The sequence below is a fragment of the Phalacrocorax aristotelis genome, chromosome 2 (genome assembly GCF_949628215.1).
Source record: "Phalacrocorax aristotelis chromosome 2, bGulAri2.1, whole genome shotgun sequence".
Taxonomy (NCBI): domain Eukaryota; kingdom Metazoa; phylum Chordata; class Aves; order Suliformes; family Phalacrocoracidae; genus Phalacrocorax; species Phalacrocorax aristotelis.
This window is the reverse complement of record NC_134277.1, coordinates 71540327-71563458: the sequence shown is the minus strand read 5'-3', so window position 1 is coordinate 71563458 and position 23132 is coordinate 71540327. Positions and strand designations below refer to the sequence as shown.

Here is a 23132-nt window from a genome sequence, read left to right as displayed (position 1 = left end):
CCACCAATCCAACTGTGCAAGGGGAGGGAGAGGAACATGAGAGATAATACATTTTTAAAACCTCCAATACTGTATGAAACAGTTTTTCTATAAATAATAAAACAAATTTAGGGTATGGAATCTTTTGGTTGTTCTGAAAAGAGAAAACAAGGTTATATTATTTGACAGCCTGGATTTTCCAGCTCTCAGAAATGATTTTGTATCTTTTTGGTCAAGCACAGGACATAGCTTTAAAAACTACTTGTTTGAAGCTGAAAGATGCCATGCGTAGACTTTGGAATAAGTTGGAAGTGAATATACCTTAAAGGGTGAAAAAGTAAATATTTATGTAGCTGGTTTTAGGAAAAGTGATAGTGGCCTGAAGCTATAAAGGAACATGGAAGAGAACGCATATGAAGCATGGTATGCCGTGGGACAAGCTTCATTTGCAGCCTACAGTCTGCCGCAGAACGTAACACTAGAAGGAAACCAGGCTTGCCACTCACATAGAGCTATTTGTTAATTACTTCTTGCACCTTTGAATAAACACAACTTATCTGGGCGCTCAGCACGCTTTCTTCCTTCAAGTAGGAATGAAAGAAAAAGAAGGAGCTGCCCTGGAGCCTTTCCCTCTGGGGCAAAACCTGGTTGCAGCAGCCCAGGCAGGGCTCTCTGCCTTGGCAGACTCTGCTAGCATCAGCTCTAATTGCTTGGTGGCTACAGGTGTTATCAGAGAAGGCATTTCCAGATGTGCCTATAGGAATTTAGTGGACAGCTGCATTACTCTGTAACTCAAACTGCGCCTTGGGGGGGGCTGAGCAGGAAGCAAAAGAGAGGACAGAAGTGCCCTTCCATGTACCCTTTCTTTTAGGGGAGGGAGGAGGTGGGCAGGGTGGAGGGTACGGAGAGATGAAGAGGTCTGTCCTCTACCACCACAGATTGTTTCGCTTTCTGTGTGGGATTTTTAGGTTTGTTTTGTTTTGTGTTGTGTTTCTTTTCCTGGGGGGTTAACTGCATCGTCTCCCTTATTGTGATGGGAAGGTGAGACAGGAAAGGGTAGGATAAAAAGCTGCGTGGAGCCATTTTTGCTGTGAGAAGAAAGGTATGTTGGATTTGCGTCTTCATTCAGTTTGCAGCTGTTTTTACTCTGGCAATGCTGAGCCAAAGATTTGTCTCAGTCAGGAACATATTAAGACTCTGGCACACTGTAATTTGGAATAGCTTCCCTCTGGCTGTGTTTCAATGCTTACTGGGACCTCGTTATCGATACCAGCTTAAGGAAGTCCTACCCTTCATGCTATCACAACTGGAGGTGATTTTCAGCCTTTCTGTGTGCACAGAAAACAAAGCTGAGTGCTTGCCCCAGTTTCTTTAGCAATCTCTTAAATATCTCTTAAGTGAGTATATTTAGTCAGCTGTTCAAAACATGCCTGACTTTTGCAGTTAATTTGATCTCTGCTTGGCACAACCTTTTGTCCAATCAGTTAACACCTTGGAAATCAAATTATTTTAATTCTGATTATCTCCAACATATGCATCAGGCATACGCTAGGCCTGAAATTACTAATACATACTTAGTGATGGAAAAAATCTGATACCCAGATGTCAGATGTCAGTATCGGTCACATAAAGACTGTCTTGTAATGATGATGCGGTCTTTGATTAGTAATAGTTACTATTCATATGATGCTTCTTACACCAGAGCTAGTGCAGAAAGGCTGGAGGTCTGTTTTCATTTACCAGCAATCCTCATCTCATATCATGTTTATGCAAGAAGAGAATTTGGCCAAAATTTCCAAACATGGGCACGTAGAGCAAGCGTCTTATTTGCAAAGGTATCAAGCAGTGAAGTTGGTTATTCAGCACATTTGAAAGTCAATCTGCTGCTTTTAGGTAGCTGAGTATGGATGGTGAGAGACTAGCTGCAGACACTCTACTTCGGCTTGACAGGCATGTGAGACTTCACAAAATGGATCAGGCATCAAATGTTCCCTGAGAACAGAGGGAGGTTGTCTTATTTATTTTCAGAGGTGTTTTTGCAGTGTTTTTTCTTTCATCAGAAAGCTAGTTTAAGAAATTGCAAATGTTCACACATTTGTCCTAAATAAAATACACACGTTTTCCTGACAGAATCACTTTCATCCTCAAAAACTTAATCTTGAATGAAAACGGAGAGAGGGAATCAGAAGGAAAAATATAATATTATAATAATAACAACAACCCGTTCCAAAGCACCAAAGCTGTTTCATCAGTTCTTTCTTTCTTCCACCTGTTGAAGGCATCCTCATAAACAACTTTTTGTTTTCTAACTGCTCATTTGTCCAAGGAAGCTGACTTTCATTTTCTCTAAATCACTACTGATTATACCGCTACCAAAGCAGAAGGGACATGTTCTCAATGGTTTGTGAAACTTTCTGAAGTGCTGTTTTGCTCAGGGAGCTGCTGCGATGCTTTTACTTGGATACATTAATGCCTTCCTATAAATTGTCAGTAAACAGTGCCATTCCTTAGTCTGACAAACGTTATGTGAGGCAGGTGTAAAAGTTTTAGCCAGAGGGATCTGGCTTCTGTTGACCCTTGTTTGGGAAGGAATTCAAAATCCAGTGATTATGCTGGTAAGAGGGGCTTCTTGAGCCACATTAGAGAAACCTGGCCCAGCCTTTCATCTGGTAGAGTTGGGATTCTTGCTCTGATTTGTTCTGTTTGTCAGTAACTGTTTATGAGCTGGCAATCTCTATCAGACACCCAAATACCACCCCGCAGTGTACAAGACCCCCCTTCTTCTCCCCACCTGCCAGGCAATCACATTTTGGATCATCATTTTTTTTTTCATATGGATAGAGGTGAAAAACAAAACTTGGACTGACCCCATATCATACGGTTGAGGAACTCTCCGAAGTTGTAGAAAGAGACAATGACAGCAAGGCTACCAGCAAAAAGGGCTGCTAGCCCGGCTGGGCTAAACAAAGCAAAGAGAGGATATACCCACTCTCCTGTTACAGAATAAATCCACAGGACCCTAGGCAAGGAGAGAAATGACCTTTGGTTAGGACCATTCATTTAGAAGAACCACTTCATGATTTCTAACTCCTGAAGGGCCAAGTTATCAAAACAATCTTGATACAGAGGAAATTAGCTCAGCTGTCGACACATCTCCTCGGCATTTGGGCTATTTGCTATGAAGCACACTTGAGCCGCTGCTAAATTAGATGGGTTTCAGCTCAGGTTGAAATGCACACAATGTTCTGCAGTCACCCTGGTGGCATTGACTGTTAACGGCAGTAAAATAACAGTAAAATAGCAAAATGCTCAGAAATAGGGATGTGCACTTGGCTATTCTAAGTGAAGCTTGTTCAAATAAGCTCTCATGTACATGTTTGCTCTTTAGTTACAACAGCTTTTCAGCCCCTATCCAGATCTCGAGGGTCTGTGGAGACAAAGTGCTCTTTCCCACTGTCTATCCTGATGCTGTTGACCACTGCTTTGGGGAGCAGGAAGAAGTTTTCAGGAGGTGGGAGGCCTAGGGGAATTCTCTAGTACCTTTTTTCTTGGTCACAGAGTAGGAGGAGAGGAGGAGCAGGTAGGTAGGAAACAGATGTAGCTGCTTTGCTCCTTTGTGCAGAACCATTTGCAAAGCACTCTTTGGAAAAGGGAAAGAAGGAAAAGGAAGAGGACTACTATGCCTCCTTTATAGGGCTTCTTTTCTTCTACTTAGGCCCTCTGCCTCTTTCTCCTCTCAAAAATATCTTGCAGTGGCTGTCAGTTCACTGATATTATTTTCATTCGTAAGAGTGAAAATAATTCTTACTTCACTCATAAGAGTGGCTGGTAGCAAATGCCTGGACTAAAGAATATAAAAATGGTCTTTATATATTAAATATAGGAAAAATACATTTTTATGGATAAAATTATATATATATAAAATTATATATATATATATGTAAAGAATATAAAAAATAGGACAGGTCTCCAGTGATTGTTATGAAGATGTGCCATTCTAATGGTGGGCAGCGCTTCCCTAACAAGAACCTTCGGGTCCAAAGAGTCCTAAAAGGTTTAATTCTTGATTTAAAAAAACCCACATGTCTGAGGAGTATGCTGTACGTTCCACCACTAGTGCTAACATGGGAATGCAATCCCACTCCCTCTGAAGGCACCCAGCCACCTTACACTGAGCATCACTTCTCTCAAAGAGAAGTGACAAACAGGCTGCCCTACCAGCCTGAAACTGTGTCACAAAACTGAGGAATGAGAGAGTGCTAAGTAAAAAAAGTCCGAAAAGACAATTTCTCCTTTCTCTAGTTAGAGGAGGAAGGGGTAGGGCATAAAAAAAGGTGGTTTTTACCTTGCTTGTAAAGGGAGTTTCACTAATCCCCACCTAAGGGATAGAGTGGAGAAATGGAGGGGGTTGGTGGGGAGCTGTCTGGGCTGAGCACGGAAACGTTAAGTATAGAGACTCATTTTCATGATTTAAGGTTCTTCCATCAAACAAATAGGGATGTGAAACAGCTAAGTAAATAATTAAAAAAAAAACAAACACCCCACCCCACCCCCCCCACCCCACCCCCCCAAAAAAAAAAAAAGACCCAGCAAACCCAAAACAGAGGATCCTGCACAAAAGGCCACAAAGAGGCTGAGCAGAAACACTGATGACCAAGTGCTAACTGGAGCCCCTGCAAATGTCAGCAGGCGTTCTTCACTGCGCAGGGGTACTATTTTCTTAATGTGTCTCAAACAGCAAAACAGAGAATGACAACCACCTTTATTTTATATAATGAGGAACTAGATTATCTTGATACAATTTGGCCAGCTGGCACGCCTCATATGAAGCACTCCAACCCATATTTTCAAACCTAAATAAATGACTATGCAGGAGCACTAAAGCACTTTCAGCTTTGTGACTTGGTGGCAGATGAGTGTTGCCAGGTTTTTTGTCTTGGGGCATACCTCCAGATTCCTGAACTTACTCATTTTGATCACAGATGGTTGACAGGTTTTGGTTTTAGTTTGGGGGTTTTCTTTTTTTTGCTAGGGATTTCATAAAATGCACCCTACAACTTGCAAATACATATTTCTCATTTCTTATGGGTAATCACCTGTTAAATATACATGCACGATTCAGAGGCTTATTATTCTGAAGATTTCATTTTACCAAATTTCAATTTTTACCAAGATTTTACCTTGGATATCAGTGAGTGAGTAAGAAGCAGACAATGCCCAGAATTACAGGGAGTATGGACTGAGATAACAGCCCTGGGTATTACCAAAGTTGCCAGACTGCTATAGGATAGAGGACAGCATATAGATACCAGAGAGAGGAGATGTGCTGTCATAGTACAGCTGGATGCAATGGGGGAATTTATCCTGTCCTCTTGTTACCTGTCCATTAGTGTTAATGGGACCACCGCACTCACTGAAGTGGAAAAAAGATATCACTAGGAAATTATTAAATGAGAAGATCCAAAAGGACAAAAGAATGTATTTGGCCACATATGAGCTCTCAGAGACTGTGGTTAATTCAAAATTAAAAGGTTGTGAACTAAAAATGAGCATGCAGTGACGGTAAAATATTTTGATTCCTAACAGAGGTGGAATATGGACATACTACCAGAAAGCCACCAGGCTAGACTTAATTTGGTTTGGGGTTTTTTGTATTTTAGTTTTGTATACAAAGTGCAATCTATAATGATTTATATTCCCTTGCAAATGAACTTTGAACTTTTCTCTGAAGACATGCAAAATTGTGATGATTAAGGTTTAGATATATTAATATATCTTAATATATTAAGATATACTGATCTGTTACCCCTGAAATGGGAAAGGGCAATCTGCTGTTACCTCCTTTTAAAAATGTAAAATGCCAGTTCTAAAATTTATATATTCTTCACTGTTTTCAGTGTGGTGACTCCAGGAGTAAGATGTTACTTAATGCAACGAGGAGATGCAAGATCCATCCTAGCAAAAATTAACTAACATGCCTAAAGGTTCTCTTAGCCCTGGTGTCCCACAGCTGAAAGCCATTTTTCCTTTTTGAACACTATGGGTATTAAAAGCTATAGTGAAGCCCTGCTCAGAGGCAGGTACCTGGTGCAAGGCTGCTCACTTTCCCTACTGCCTTGCAGGGGCCAGTCAGTTCTCAGGCCATCGATGCTGAGGAAGGGGAAGCACAGCGATGACAGTGGCAATTCAAGGATCGGTTTTTAGGAAGGACTCTGTTGCTTGCAAAACCTAAGGTGCCCAAATGGGACTATTAAATCACCAGGTTGCAGCACCAATAGTAAAATATGTACACGCGTTAAGACTTCACTGCACAAGCCCAAAAAATTTTTCTGTTAGTTGAAAGTTATTGTCTGGTTGCAGGGAACCAAGACAAGGAGACAAAAAGAAAGCAGATAGGAGGTTCCTTGCTGCCTCGGGAGGATAGAAAGCAGCAGTACTGAAATCCTAACATCTTTTATCTAGTTATCAGGGCCCTGGAACACAGCGGACAAGTGCTCTAAGGGACCACCTTCCACTCAGGACCCCGGCAGCACCATTGCAACATCAATTCAGAGAAGATACTGGGAGGGCTCAAATGTGTTGATGCGTTTGTTGCTCTTCAGCCTTTAATGAGGGTTTGGGTCCTGGCATGAGCTGTATCTCCTGTCAGGTGAAATTGCTCAGTTGATACGGGCTGTAGGGGAAAGCACGGCACACATGACTGCAACAGTTGCCTGGAGAGCCATCTGGTCTCAAAGGCAGTAAAAACCAAATACTGTCAGAACACAAACAAAACAAAGCTGCCGTTAAGCAACAGAGTGAACCAGAACATAGTAAAGGAATTTAGGAAGCCATGGTCACAATCCTATTAGGCTCTGGGCTGGATTGGGGTAAATGTCTACTAACTTGTTTACGTAATGTAGCAAGCAGTGAAGTCCATTGCTTCCACAGCCACTCTGATGGGTTTCAAGTCACAAGAACGTTTTGTCTGTGCAGTTTATTTTCTATTCCGGATTTTCATTTGGTGGGATGAAGGTAGTCTTTAGCCTAGAGTGGGAACTGGTGGGTAGGAATGGGAAGGATGGGTTCCCTCATAGTCCCAGTGACTTCTCGGAAATCTTTGCATGAGGACAAGTCACCTCTCTGCTAACCAGTTGTTCTGTATCCTCCGCTCTAAGGCCTGGGTGTTTCCTGAGCTCTGGAAAGTGATACCACAGCATACCCTGAAACGATATGGACCTGTTCCTGAGCTGAGTCTCAATAGGAGGCATCCTCAGAGTGGCTTGAAGTGTTGGCAGCTGCCCATAGCTAGATGGAGTGGGCAGTGCCTCCAGACCCCGGCACTGCAGCTGGGATGCAACGAGCAGGAGCGGATGCAAACCCAGCTCCAGGAGTGCATGACACACAGAGGAGGTGGGTGGATGGCTATGGGCTGGTGGGGGGCCTGATTAAATATAGTTTATTCTCTCAGGATCACCCTCCAACAGGCTGGAGATCAACTGTGGCACATTGCTGGAAATGTAGGCGGTGTCCACCGGTGGAGTGGGAGGTGGTAGTGGGGCAGATGCCTCCTTGCTACCCGTCAGTTTGCACCTGGCTCTGAGTATCATTTTCTGTCTCAGGTTTCTAAACCCAGCCATATGTCCCTGCCAAATACCAAACTGAGTTTTACTCCTCTTCTGCTCCTGTGACCCCCAGACCTTTGAGATTTGGTGGTTTTGCAGTGACCAAGACAGCGAGCGGAGGTCAATTTGGTGGTACTGGTAGAAATAACAACTCCAGCCCAGCAGAAATAATTCCAAGTTATGTTTATGGCAATTTAGTTGCTTTTCTATAAGAGGCCTTAGAAGAGCAGGATATACTATGTATGGTCTCAGGACCTGTACTATGTTTGAAGAAACCTGCTCTGCCTGTGTCTGGAAATAGTTTTCATGGGGCTCAGCTGAAGTTTAAATGACTTCTCCACAGACTACTGTCTCCCATGTGACTGGGAGGGAACTTAAATAAGTAAGTACAGCGTTTGGCCTTCTTTTACAAAGTAGATCACTTGAAGAAAATATTTTAAAGTACGCAATTCTTACCAACTGATATACAGAAAAGCGACAAATCCTAATAGGATCAATCCCTTCTTCTTTGCTGGGTAACGGTGCGGCGTGGCAAGGATTTCCAGGAAAGCAAATGGCAATATAGCTGTGTGCTGAGGAGAAAAGAGAGTCTATCACTGACCGGTTGCGGTGCCTCACCTTCAGTCATTGCTGATCACAAAGGTCAAGAGCCTGCCTATGGGCAAAGGATTTTTTAACAATACTGAATGTAATTGTATACAAATGCAAACACTTCATATTTTTTTTTATAGTGAAGAAGTACCCCTGCGGTAACGAGCATGGAAATTTTCTTGTTAGTATGCTGTAGAAAGTACTGTAATGAGGTCTGCCTGTAGAATGTTCTGTGTTACTTGATAATAGGTGAGCTTTCCTTTTACATTTTATAATGTAATACATTTTTTGGTAATTCCCACTAGAGTACCAAAGATATTGAAGTCTATTGTTATGTGCACTTGACGATGTCAAAAGCCTCTTCTCTGAACTCATTAAGCAATTGCTGAATTGCCTTCATGTTCTCTTCAAGTCATTATTGTATTTTATGTATTGTCATTTCTTATTTACTCCAGTGCAACTGCAGTGTGTTGTGCTTCTCTTTGTAAACTGGACAACATGATGGTAAACATACAGAGGACTTAAGTTAGCTGCGATTCAAGCTGATGAAGGAACTTCAAACAAGCTTAACCAAGGGTTAGTAAGCAAGAGTTAGTTAGCAAGAGTTAGCTGGCTGGAGAGGTCTTTTTTCCTTCTCCCTTCTTTTGTCAAAGAGTTTGAATTGTATTAAGAGGCTTCAGTTTCAAGCACTTTTATGATGATAACTGAGCATGGAGGATTTTCAGCACAGGGCAGACAGCTTGGTGGCACTGACTGTTTTGTGGTGGGGAGCTGCCTCCAGGAGGGGTGCCCCTCACAGTGGGAAAGATGGGAGCACAGCAGAAATCCTTCTGGACTCAGATGTTAAATGGACAATATGGGGCTCTTGGGCTGCTAAGGCCTCAACTTGTTGGGTGATATGTGGCAACTTGAGAAAATAATTTCTAGGGGTGATTTTTCCCCACTAAAAGTTTTGTAGTATTCCTTGTGCAAGATAACTGTTTTGAGTTGCAATACCTAAGGACAGAAGCCCTAAACAGTGCTGGGGAACAACACAGCAAAAGCAGTCAATGAGATGCAACAGGAGAAAACTATAGCAACAACTGTAGCTGACTAGTTGGTTAAATTCCTATTAATTAAGCAAATAGCTTCATGGGTAGATGAGGAGAGGGAAGGTGGAAGGGCAGCAGAGAAAAGATAGATAGACTTTTAAACAGAAAAAAACACCACACTAATGATTCTTTTGTTTTTCCTAGAGGCACAACCTGCTGGGTGTATGGTATAAAGTTTCCTCTTGTCCCAAGGAAGTGGTTCGAGTACCTTCAGTGTACATATTTGTCAGAAGCTGTGCTGAGTGTCTGATATAGTAGTGTGGTGTCAAAGTTTTATTGCTGTATATTTATCGTATTAGTTGCCACAAATACATGTGAAATTCTTTAAAAACACGTTCAGCTACAAACAGCATCCATGAAAACATTCTTTACCTATTTGTTTAAGAGGCGGACATCCATTTTTATCTGCTGCTGCCAAGTGACAGCTCACTGGAAGCTGCACATCCTCCCTCAGGCCCCCCAGCACACCCCAGGAGCTGCCAGTCATACCTGGCTGTCCCACTACCAAATAACCCTTCCGTCTCAGTTATCATTTTTCAAAGAAAAGAGATGGAAAGGATTTATTTGATGTTCCAGTTCCTCTCACTCACTGGCACTGAGATTTTGTCTCTGTTCTGTTTCACAAAGACAGTCTTCAGCTCAACAGCCCCCTTGGTTGATAGCAGAGGTCTCGTATAAGTACAAGTGATTCCTGGATTCATTTAACCAGAAAAATGTCTTCAATGCACACAGTTTTCATATATAATCCTTGTAACTGTATTTAGTCAGAAATCTATGTGTTAAGCTGCTTTTAGAATGATTAAAAAAAAGGTTTATTTTCCATAGGTGGTCAACAGTTTGTCTTTGAATAAAACCAAAATGCCCATGCAAGACAGAAATGATGGAAATCTTGCACTTTGTCCTCGCTTTTAGGCTTTAGCCTTTTGCAATGGATTTGTCCATTATGCAAAGTGGATATAAGTCCTGGTTTTCATCTGACATCCAGTGGGCTACAAAATTCCTTTGGGATACACAAAATGTCCTTTCCAGTCCTTTAATTCATTTAAACACTTTTAACAACTGTAGGCTTGTTGTTCCAGCTGTATTATTGCTGTCCTAAGAGGGATTTAGTAGGAGTGATCTGGTGAAATAACCCTTTGTTGAAGTGAACCGTTTTTAAGTGGGGGTTATTTTATATACTTATTCCCTTAGTTTGCAGCTTTTTATTCTCAGAGTGAACGTTAAATAAGTACAAGTCAGCAGTATGATGCCGCTTTAACAGAAAAAGCATGTGGCGTTCTGGGATGGTATTAACAGGGTTATCGTGTTAAGAAAGACCTGGGAAGTCACTATGCTGTTCCACTTGAATTGATGAGGTTTTGGCTGGCACTCTGTCTCTGATTTAGGGTACCCAAAAGCTGTTCGAAGATAGGCGTAGAAATCAGGACTGAATGCGTTGTTGCATCTGGAGAGAAAAGGAAGATGAAAGAAATTTCAAAGGCTTGAGAGGCTGATACAGTGATGACTGCGATGGGCAAGTTCTCCATGTCCATTGTGAGTAGGACCAAGGGCATCTGGATTGTTTTTTTTCTCAAGAGAGATGTAGCTTTATACCGGGAAATACGTAGCAAGCGCAAGCAGGGAAATGACCATCTAGGGGAGCTGGGCAAGCCCTTTACAGGAGAAGCTAGACAAGAAGTTGAGTGACTGCCAAGCACCCTCTGGGCATCTCTGACCCAGCATCAGTTCTGCCCTGAACTATCTACCAAGGGCAGAGCCAGAGCAAGTGCACACATCAAGAAGCAGAGGATGAAAGCATGGAGAAATGGGGGCTCTCTGCTTCTGGCGGGAGCAAGGTATCATGACTAAGGCCACCAACATCTCCACTCGCTTAGCCAACGTCTTCTCTTTCTCAGTTCATACATCTTTGCACTTCCTTACAGTACGTGAACCCCACAGGAAAGGCAGAAGAGGAGAGAAAAGCAGAGCTTTGCACCTCCTCTTCAGTTTCTCATTTGCCTCACGGGAGCAAGCAGCACCGCTCTGGATGATGTCCAGTGTCCTGCAGCAGCACACTAACATGCGGACAGCTTGATACAGTCACAGGGAGCAACAAGCTGGGGGTGGCGAGGGGGAGCCCACTGCTCTAACACAGGCATTGGCACTGCAGGTGAGTGGCAAACTGGTAGTGGTTGTGAAAGAGAGTTGGGAGATCTTTTTATTCTAGGTTGATTTAGAAAATGCTGATTTGCTTAACTACTCATTATTTGGCGGGCTTCTCCACTTATGGCGATGGAGAAAATACCCAAGGGCCCGTAAATCAAAAGAAGTTTGAAAGTTACTGGCAAAGCTGGAAAATATGGCTGCTTTTGGAAATAGTCAAGAGTTTAGTGGAAGGGGCAGGTTCAAATTTCTGCTCTGCCTGATTCTCGGGGGCTTGAAGCCAAGCTTCCCGCTGCCTGGAAGGGTGCTTCCACCTCAAAGAGCAGTGAAAGCATTCAGGAGTCGGGCAGTCCACCTCTTGTTTTGTGAACAGTTTGTTAAAGTTCTTGGATCTACCCTGACATGGAAAAAGGGAAAAAAAAAAAAAAAAAAAGTGGCATAGGAAAGCTGCTTTCTTCCCAAGTCCAGTGACGACGCTGGCACATGACTTATTAAAGTGTCTGCTGTGTCTTCTGTACAAATCATTGTATCTTTTTAAAAATATTTTGCCATATATTAATCCAATTGTATTTATTAATAGATTTTTAGCTTATTCCTAGTCAGAGAAAATCACTGTCTATATTAACTAGACATGCTTTTGGTAGAGCCATTTAAACTTGCCATGCAAATGCCTTCTTGAGACAGATTTCTACAATTGTTCTCAGCTACTTAATGCATGTCCAGGACGAAAATTTTTTGGTTTAGCAATTTCCCTTTGCAGATATAAAGCTTCTTCCCTCCCTGCCCACCCCCTCCCTCCTCCCCCTTCCTTTTCATGTGCACATACACCCCAGGCCAAATAAACACACGGGAACATCTTCCCTTGCACTTCTGCTATCCCAGAGTCTACTAGTGCCTTCATGTTATTTCTGCTGAACCAAGTGCCAAGTGGCATTAACAGTAAAATCATGGTGGAATTTCTACCGAATAACTGAGCATATTTACAAGAGCAGATGCGTATTTATACAGCAGACACCAGAGGAACGCGTAGTTGGCTACGGGGTGCAAAGCCTGCCCTTTGCCTAGAACGTGCAGTTGGCTTTCCAAATGATTTCCCTCTCACAGCTGATAGACGTTGACTTTGGCAGCATCGTTAGTGATAGACCATATATCACAGTTAATCATATCTGCTGAAAGGCTTTAAAGACTTCTCATATCCTCAACAAAAAAGACGTATTTTCTCATTCGTGTTATTTTTACCATAGGTCTCTAGTGCATGGTCATTAAATATACTTTCAACCCTATTTAGCTGTGCTTTATATCCGTAAACTGACGTACAGCTGAAGAGTGCAGTATTTGTATGGGGCCAAATTAAAATATACAATTTTGCCTCTTGCTTTAAAGAAAACTTATTAAGCTCAGATTGACACAGATCAAAACATTGGCAAAAATTGCTGGAAACAGTGACTCATTTTTTATTTCAATTAGCAGTTTCTCAGTTTCACATATAAACAGTGAAACTGTCAAAAATAATTATCACAGAGGGAGAAAAAACCTATTTCATTCCAAGGTAAGGAAAACAGGCTAAAACAATAGCTGTGTGTACTGATCACGCTATCAGTGGAACGAACTGAATCGGAGAGCTTTTTTTGTCTCTTGGCAGGAATCCTGTCAGTACTTATTTTTACGTTCTTTGAAATATTAACATATTTACTTGTCTAGTAACCTCTGTTTGTTGAGGAATGCTTTTGGCTTACAAATTTTGTAAGGACAGAAGTATTTTAAATGTCTTTTTTTAAAAATTTATTTGTACAGTGAAAAGATAAAGGTCATGGGACTTTCAAAATTATCAGAGACATTTAGTTAATCACACTTATAATCTGAATTCTGATGCCAAACATGTGATTTTAACATTCTCTCTGGCTCTTTTTGGCGCTTACTGTGACTTGTAACTTGGGTTTATTTCTTTGCTTTTTTCCTGACAAACTCAGGTGAATCTGAACAAGTTGTGAAATTGCAAAATTCTTTTTGTTGCTCATAAATTCTGGCGTATGAATAGAGGGAGAAGAAAGTTTCTTAAACGTATGCTGAACTTTATCTGAAATGTTGGCATGTTGACTCATCTCCTGTGGAGAAGAATGAAATTATAAAATTCTCCTGCTTCTTTATTTTTTTGTTTCCTAGCCTATGTTGTATGTTTCCCAGGATATGTTTCAGGTTCATGAGTTTAAACTGAGGTGAATAGTCCTCTCTGGATATTATTTCCACTGTTTGGTAAAGCCATATGAAATTTTTACTTCCCATATTTTGAGTGATTTGTGTATTTATTCAATGTTAAATCCTTGTTTGCTGTTAAGAATATAAGTAAAAGCAAGTTTCCTGGGGCTGAGAAGACAGGGTTGGGTAGAGTTTGTGTTCAGCTGCAGTCTCCAGCCTCGGCTGAGTTTTAAGCCCATGAATAATCTCCCCAGAGCTACTGAGATCACTTGTATGGCTAACGTGTGCATCGCAGTTTGACTCGGTTTGACCCTGTTTGACTCCAGAGTGAAGGAAATGATGCCTCAGTTGACCATAGCTGTTTGTTTCTAATTCATCTGCATCTATGTGTCTGCTTTCCATTAACATGTGAGACTTTAGCGGGGGAATTTTCAGAAACAGTTACCAGTGGCCAAACTGAACTCCACTGGGCACAGTTGGACACCAAGTGCTTTTGAAAAACTGCCCGTGTTTCTCCTCTCAGACAAATTCCCTGCAGAGCTTGTGTGCTGACAGCCACTCGTGGCCGATACTCACGCTTGTATCTTCTCCATCGGTATGTTACTGCAAAGAAAAAGTAAAAACCCACTTCGGTGGTGTCTTATGAGGCTCATGAAGCCAGTGTTCATTGGTTGACCCTTGAGGTGTTTACTCAGTTATTCAGCTCTTTATTGGGAAATGTCCTCTTGTCTACGGAAATTTCCATGGGTTGGATGCTTTCATAAACAATTACAGCCTGTGTTATCTGAGCATAATAAAACTAAATGGCTTCCTGTCACCATAACCTCTATTTAGTTTTATACTCCTCGTAATTTTCTGAATGTCTGTATGCTCTCTCCTTTCTTGGCTTCATTTTGGAACAAATTCCCTCTTTTGATTTATTTTGCTATGATACTGACTTCATTCAAATGCCTGCTTTAGAATTTTCTTTTGTAATCTGTCCTTACACATTTTTCTTCCTCTCTCAACCTCTATTTTTCAGGGTGGGAGGAGCTTAAGCATTACTTTTCTTTTTATTTCTTTAACTAGTACATTGCCATATTTAGTTAAAGAAATAATTCTCCCTTGGAGTTACTACCTGTCTTTTATATTCTCAGCCACCAGCGCACTTTCAGGGAACCACAGATTTGTTTTACGGATAGAGCAGGAGGCACAAGGAGTCCTGTTACTGAGCAGGTGTGGTGACAAATTAGTCAGGAAGCTCTTGCTCAATTTAACTCCAGCAGCACTCCTCTCTGAACTGTCAGCTACTCTCTGTTTCTGCCCTTTCCAGGTCTGCTCATGCTCATCTGAAATCTAACTTTTTTTTTCTGCTTTTTCTGAGACCTGTAGGTAGTTTGGGAGCGTTATGGTGAAAAATGAATGAAACATCAGACCAATTCTATGATCAAAGGTAAAAGAGCTTCAGAGATAACATTTCCTGCATGCACACATGCATTTTTGGAAATAAGGCCCTGGCTGAATATCCTATTGCTTACTAGCAAATGTTTTGCCTCTGTGTCAATGCCAGAATTTTAATTGCATTTCTCCCTGACATTAGATATGTAGTCTAAGAAACGGATGTTGCACTGCAGCTGGAAGGTGACATGAGACTGAAGTGACACATCCTTTGCTGTGGAATAGTTGTCTCCAGCTGTTCCTTCATGGGGTGGGTGATGGAGCCTGCACCTGTGCACGCCGGGGTAACAGCAGCCAGGGAGGATTCCCTGCCATAACATTGGTCTGTGAAACACATACTTTCTCCCGGAGGAAATGGGCTTATGTCAACAAAAATGAAACTTTAAAAAAAAAAAACACAACAAACCCCATGTACTGCTGGGAAAAGCTAAGTATCTTTGCTCTTACATGTGTGGGGTGATTAATTTCGTGCGCCATATCCCTCACACGCACATTCTTCTTCTTTGCCAAAAGCTGAATGTAATTGGAAGCCTATAAATGTCCATAGTTGTCAGAGAGCTTAAAATTGAGATACTGTGAAATGCAAACAAATGGAAATGTTTCTCTTTTGTATAAATATGCAAGAATTATTAAGCATTAAATACCAATTGCAAGGAGAATCGTTTAAGATGGTCAAAGGTGAACCTGAGGTGGTTCTTGTGAACACATCTGGAGCAGGAGTCCAGTTAGAGTGGCATGGACAAGTGGGTTCTGCTCCACGTACTGATTTGGCACCCCCTTGGTTGGTTAGTGTTGCAGCAGCTTCCTAAAATAGCTGTAGGAAGGTATAATCCTTCATGTAGATGCCCTCACATAAAAGTAAGAGTAATTTGTATTCATATAACTTGTTTTCTTTTCCAGATGGAAGTAAATCATACTGATCCAAAATAACATTTCTGTTGATGTAGTTGTGGCCACACTAGGGAAGGTAATGGTTTAGCTAGGCAGGCAGAACCCAAGCAGCTTGCAGATACCAAGAAGCTCCAAGGCGAGAGGGGACATGGCAAGTCTTGCTGGTATTCTTACTGTCAGGTCATTGGCAGCTTGCTTCAGGGAGGGGAAAATTAATTGTATGCACCCAGGTTGTTCTTTCACTCCCTTGTATTTTCTTTTTACATTCAGATACTGCTTAGCTACATTAGGGCAAAGCACAAAGGAGCTTGAGAGGCTCAGGCCATGTGGGGTCTGTTGTCACCTTTGCTGAAAGACTGCCAGGTAAGTAATTTTTCTTTTGTGCCTCCATTTACCACCCCTCCTTTTTTATTCTTTAGTTATTTATCTTACAAGGCCTTCAGACCATGCACAGTTCATAACTAGGTGTCAGTAAAGTGCCCAGGACACTAGAATGCTGATTTTTGTCAAGGTGAGAGGGTAACACAGCTACAGAATAAACTAGGAAAAGAGATGGCTAAACTAAACTTAGCTGCAACCTGAAAATAAAGAGAACTGTGGTTTTTACAAGAACACTTGCATTTTACAACAACTGTGCCTTACAGGCTGAAAATATAAACCTCCTTTACAAAAAGGCAGTTGTACCATTACCATTTTTGTGAACACACCTGGTCAATGTTGATGCGTATCTTTTCTTTTGTTATAGATTAAAATGTTTTTGAGTGATCTGTTCTGACCCACTGTTGCCCCTCTTTGTTTAGCGTTCAATACTGTCAGCCCCTTCGAAATGTAGTGTTCCCCTATACTGCCATTAAGTTGAATAATACATGCATGTGATTTAATCCAAGCTGTCTCCAGCAGTTAGTTGCCTTCTGGAGAGTATCCAGATGTTGCTTGAAAAGAGATGACTGGGAAAGAAATAAACAATTTCACTTGACAAATTGGCCAGCATATCTTTTGTCTAAGCCATCTTCCACTTTGAAAGTCTTGTTCAAATAAAATAAGTGTGCTTGAGACATAATTAGGGTGGAGTTTTTTTCATCCATGAAGCTCAAAGCTTTGTATAAAGATGGTAAAACATAATTATCCCAGGCAAACAGAAGTGGAAACTGAGACGCAGCCCTTGGATTAAACTCGTAGAAAGGCAAAGAGAGTAACCCAGGCAGTCTGGAGTATTAGGCCTCCTTCAAATATTAGCAAGATTCCTTCCTGCATTAGCCATCCTTTCTGCAAAACAGAAAATGTTTCTGCTCAGAGTGCAAAAACATGCCTAAAACGTAATGCTCTCTTGTACATCTCTGGGCTATCAGGTGGGCAACAACTTTCCCAGCAGTAAATGTGAGAAAAATAAATGGCTAGTTCATTTTTGTGAGGAAGGTGCTGCAGCATCACTGCAAAGTCAAGGAGGTTGGTATTCCTGAAGTGTTTTTGCATGATTATTTTTTAGGTTCACTCTTCAGTTACATAACAACATATGCTTTCCCTGTTTACAACATTAAAATAGACTGAGCGAAAAAAAATACTCCCACTGCGAATGATATAGCACTGATGTCTACTACTGATACACCAATGTCTTTTTCCACTAAAGCCAGCTAGATGCTGCCTCAGTCTGCCATGAAACGTCTGTAATCTCAGAGCCATAAAGTCTAGCAATGTGCAAGGAAATGAACCCAGGCAATCGGAACTTGGAGATTGTCCCTTAAAGTGTCAGTAGCTCCCTGGATCTTCCCAGTGTTCCCAGCAGATATTTTGGGTTGGAAGAAAGAAATACCTCAGCTAAGCCTGAAGGCACCTGTTAGAAGGTGTCCCAAAATGTGGGGATTGTCAATAGCGGGAATCGGCCTACGCTGGTGGCAGATGTTTTACACTTGGAAGGAAGATTTCCCACCCAGGAACTGTCAAGCACAAGATGTCTGCAGTGTAGTAAGAGCTTTAGAAATAAAATACTAGGTTGTGATAGAGCTTTGCTTTATGTGAAGTTTCTGTCTCATCAAAATAATTTCGAGGAAGAATTGTTTTCCTTTTTTAACACCTGTTTTTGACATTTCCAAAATGGAAAAGCTTTTTGTTGTTGTCAGGATGACTCTATTATGAAATGTAGATGTAGGAAGGGTAAGAAAGAAGTTAATACAGGGATTGCTGCAAAGAGTTCTTGCACATGAAAGAAAAATGTACGCTCTAGCACCTCTCAACCTTCCCATGTCATAAACAAATGTGGAAATGGAAAGGGCAAATTCTCAGCTGTGTGCTGGGATTAAAACAAGCAGCAAAGCCCATCTCTTCTCAGCTCCACCCTGTGCCCTCCCCTTCCCCAGCAACTCGACTACCACAAAGATTTTAAACTCTGACGAGTCGCCCATACCAAATCCCAGACCTGGAGCCAGTGTGACGCTGAGGACACAAGGAATCTTTCTTCTTGGTGGACGATGGTTTTGAGAGAGAGTGGTGCCCATTTGCATCTGTGCAGATGTTTGGACAACCACGTAAAGGCCCTGTTGGAGATGAATTGGTGGGTAGCAAGCAGGTGATAAGATTAAACGTGCACGATGGCTGCAGTTCATCACTCGGATATCAGTAATGCGGCCATGCCTATGCATGTTTGGATTCCAGGCACACGTATCTGCATACGCCTGTCTAAATCAAGTGGCTGCTCAAAACCTTTAGCAAGTGTCCTCAGCCAGAAACCCTGAAGCTTCCTGCACGTACCTTCGACATGCATCGGGAACTGCTGTGGTGGGTTGCAAAGCATTGTGCTTAAGAAATGAAGTCTGGAGAGAAATGAGTCTTCTATGCAATTATTTCATACTTTTTGGCTTCTCTGATTCAGTCTAGCGCTGAACCTCTCCCTTCTCTCCCCCTTCCCTGTAGCCCCACGAGGCCTCTCTGACCTTACAATCCACCCACGGTTTCCATGTTACTGTCAGCCTCCTTACACTTGACTGATGAGAAATATGTGATTATTCAACACATCATAAAAACAGCCAGAGCAAATGAAGGAGAAATCTGGAAAGTATTTATAGAAAAATCTGTAAACAATCATTGCAATTCAGCTAGTCAAAGCCATGCACACATTAGCTTATTAGCTGTAGAGCTGTCAGATGTTCTTTGCTTCTTTTACCTTTTTTAAAAATTAAGAACTGCTTTGTTATACTCCCATCCATTTTGTATCTCATAGACTTCTTTTTGCAGAAACAATTTATTTTTTGAGCTCCAATAACCAAGATTTCTTTTTTTCCTTATGACTACACATCATTTCATTGACTTCAGAGGTTTGACAAGCACCAATTCACTGACATTCCTTGTGTGCTGAAAGGCTTCTTGAGGCGACTTCAAGCACACGCATCTGTTTGCTGTGTACAACTCAACATCAGATTCAGATAAGTAGGAAGGAGGAGGTGAGAAAGAAGAAGCCGTGAAACTCTTCTGGAAAGCGACACAGTGCAACAGCGGGACACGCGTTGCAAAGTCTCTCTTCTCTGCAAGAGGCAATGTTGTTTCTTACTCACCATAGCGTGATTTAACCAGAGCGGGATGACTCCGTCAAGGCTTTTGGGGTAAACCAGCTCTCGATTGTAGGTATACAGTGTCCAAAAAGATACAGAAACAAACTGGAACCAAAATACAAAATGAAAGAAATTTCAAAATGAAAGACAAACATAATTGTGATAGGATTTGGCTAGTGCTTTCAGTTCTGAGAAGGCAAAACATCTCCTACATGAAAAATGGTGATATTGCCAGATAAACTCATGTATCTCCCATGCTACAACATAAAGAATTTACTCTCTGATGTACAGTGCTCTATTCTGATACTGTGAGAAAAGCCTCCTTTATGAACTGCCAACACTGACGTTTTCTGTGAAATGCTAGATTAGCTTTAAACAACTTTTTTTAACTTTTTTCTTTTCTTTGCAAATGGGATCTTTTGATGGTCCAGAAGTTCTTCTTGAGGGTTTGGCTGTGAAGCCACAGCATTTGTTCTAATCAGTAACAAAGTAAAACCAGATCTTGGTAAGACAGTTCACATAAAACTTACCCTTATCTTCACAATTCATATGCCTAGTTCCCAAACTGCAGGTGCAAGCTGCACTGAGGGTACCCATTCTTTTCCCAATATAGGAAGATTTACAGTGGGAGAACTTAACTGAAGGAAATGAACCCTGACATGGGTTACTGATACCTGGAAGCTGATTTGCACTTTTTTGGCCTGGCTTTGTATTTGAGAACACTTTGTGCTTGGGGTTGGAAATCAGAGGTGTGAGATGCTGGAAGAATGAGACTACCCTGTCCTGCAGGCACGGTGGGGGTGCCTGGAGGGCATATGACAGCAGCATCGTGAATCCTGCTGTGCAGGGAAGATAATTAGCCAGTCTCTCTGTCTCCATCCCTGGCAGGACTTTTTTAGTGACCCAGCTGGCTGAGCTGCTGTGGACCAGATTTAAGCAGAGCTTCTCAGCCCTTTGAGATTCAGAAGTGGCTGCAGGCATCACACGCACAGAGCGGTACCTACATGTATAAGTAACCCATCGGTTCCTGTCGAACCCACAGCGCCAGATAAACAGCATTCCATTAAACAGCATTATCTGTGTGGGAGTAGGTGATCCGTGGTGGATCTGATGTAGACTGTGACTATAATTATTGTCCTATGAATCAGTTTCTCTCCGGTGCTTATTTAAAGCCATGCTGGAGTCAGAGAAGCAGATGTGAGATTTCACTGCCTCTTTGGTACCCTCTCATATCCTCCTGGCCCGCGCTGCCCTTCAGAGAAATGACCTAAGTCGATAAATCCACAGCAATTTGGACTGTGAGATTAACAGAAAGGTTACACCTCATTCACCCTTTGGGGTCAATCTGTGTTTGCTCAGGGACAGCAACCCTAAAGTTTGAGCAAGAGACTTTGCATTCAACCATGACAGGCTCAGCACTGTTTCTTCTTCTAAACAGTCCAAATCCATTTTCAGTTGGTAAAGAAAGCCTACAGTTCTTATCTATTTTATACATGTGCATGTTATGCTATACGGCCCTAATCATTTATGCAAACATTATTTTTACATACAGAGGTTACTTACTGTGGACACTGGGAAAGCCAGGACACTGAAAAGAAGGTCTCTGCTGGAAATTATGCACTTAGCACATCGCAGTTTCTTAATTAGTCTCAACACATCAGCCAGGAAGGACACCCCATAGAAGACAGCCTGCAAAACCTAAAGTAATTACACCTAATGAGGGAAACTCATCCAGCTTTCATTAGCGCGTTCCTCAATGAACTCTGTTCTTACTCTTCAGGGAGCTGTTTTGTTCATGAGCTGCAAGCCCGCGTAAGGGAAATAGCTGTTGGCTAAATCTTTTTTACTAACTGAAACTGATTAAATAAAGTTGTTCAGGAGATAACTTTAAAAGTATCTCATTTAATAGACTAAAGAGAGACGTGTGATGGCATTCAGATGGGAGAGGTGGAAGGACATGCTGAAAGCCACATCCTTCACCCTTCCTATGTTAATTGTTACATTCAATAAGCAGGAGCAGGAGAGAACAAAATATGCTAGGAAATACTTCCTGTAAAGCAATTGCTAGATAGCTTCTCCCACCACTTAGCCAACGCAAGCATTTCTTTCCGGGGACTCACAGTGCAATTGATCTTGGTGCCAGGTAACTCAAAATGCTCTAACATGAGAATTAGGTGTAGAAGTTATCAAAACCAGAACCATTTTTGCTGAACTCAGATGGATTCAGGAAAGGATTTCAAGTGCTTAGAAGCAGAGATCCAGCCTTCACTAACTAAAACTGAATAAGTGAAACTATTTTTAACTAAGGCGTTTTGGATGGGGGGTGTGTGTTTTGTTTTGCTTCCGTCTTTAAATCATTTAGAAGTGATGAGGGTTTTGGGGGGAGGGTGCTAGGAGGATTTGGTAAAGAATTAGGTAAGTGCACAGTGACAAAACAGAATTCCACAAATTGTGTTTGAAATTGACACGATATTGTGGTTTAAACCAATGTTGCTTTTCTGATTACTTTGTTTTCTTTCCTAACACTACACAGCAGATCAAGCTGAACCAGATTTGTCAGACACACAAAGGCAAAGCTTTGCAGAAAAACGCTTCTTCCACTACCTCGCATTCAGCACTGAGTCTGGTTCAGTTCTCTTAACTCCTGGGGCAACCTCTTCTTTTTAAAGCTAGGTTGTCCCAGAGTGATGCAATATGGGAAATCCAGCCTACTGCAAATGCCGGACCAGCTAGCGGTGCTTAAATGGAAAGAGGCTGTGTTACAGCTTTCACGATGAGATCTCTTTTGCCATGATCTTACTCTGAATCAGATATTTATTTAGAGCAAACTGAAGCTGTGGCTGGTTACTTCATCAGTTTCCGAAGGAGCCAAGAAGGGTGGTGCTTGGGAGGGGACAGAATTAGTGCAATGCTTTTCCATCAGAAATTCCTTTATTATCAAAATATCTGAGGGAAGGAGGGGGGCTATGAGTTCACCATGCCCGTTGTCAAACAAGGATTTATGCAAGCTTTAGTTTGCAGAGACTGAGTCTTCCTAGGAAGCAAACTGACCATAGTTCGCATGACCAAAGTATCCTTGCAGTTATCCACAACCATCCACATCCATTTTGTGGCTTCTCAGCAAAGGAAAAATATACATCCTCCCTTCCTTATCCTTTCCGCAGTCCAGATGGTCACCACAGTAGACTGCAGCCATGTGCCACTGGTGCAGTGTCCCCCTCCCTGCGCAGGCCCACAGCGGTGGAGGTAGGGAGGTGCTGACGCAGACTGGATCGCTGGCCCAGGGTCACCCAGGACGAGGTCTTGGAGGTCATGCACCACCCGGTTCAGCTGTAAAGCTTCATGTTTCCTCTCAAGAGCATGGCGTGAACAGCCACATTTTTGCATTAAAGAAAACCCTAAGCAGCTTCACCAGAACCCACATATGGTTTTGTTCAATTCTGAGACACCCAAACCAGCTCTTTTAAATGTGGTTTTCTCTCTCTCTTTCCCCATTATCACAATTAGCCTTGGTAACTGCAGGCACAGTTTCAGTCAGTAGGGATTCAGCCCTGCAAGACACAGGTCTTGTTCAGAGAAGTCCACACTGGGATGCAGCGCACTTAGACCCAAGCACATGTTCAACCCAAACATCTGCCCCCGTCCTTGGCCCACCAGGA

General features: G+C 42.0%; 1 protein-coding gene across 2 annotated transcripts in view; it reads right to left on the bottom strand.

Annotated features, from left to right (window-relative positions):
- ADTRP (androgen dependent TFPI regulating protein) overlaps positions 1-23132 on the bottom strand; it is a 33578-nt gene that overhangs the window by 4021 nt on the left and 6425 nt on the right. The window contains exons 2-5 of one of the 2 annotated variants that reach the window (XM_075084056.1): positions 21037-21171; positions 19477-19578; positions 8040-8155; positions 2847-2998 (exon numbers count right to left, since the gene is read on the bottom strand). In XM_075084056.1, the coding sequence (XP_074940157.1) occupies positions 2847-2998; positions 8040-8155; positions 19477-19578; positions 21037-21171 (505 nt within the window). The remainder of the gene's footprint in view (positions 1-2846; positions 2999-8039; positions 8156-19476; positions 19579-21036; positions 21172-23132) is intronic. The other variant, XM_075084057.1, reaches the window with a different exon arrangement.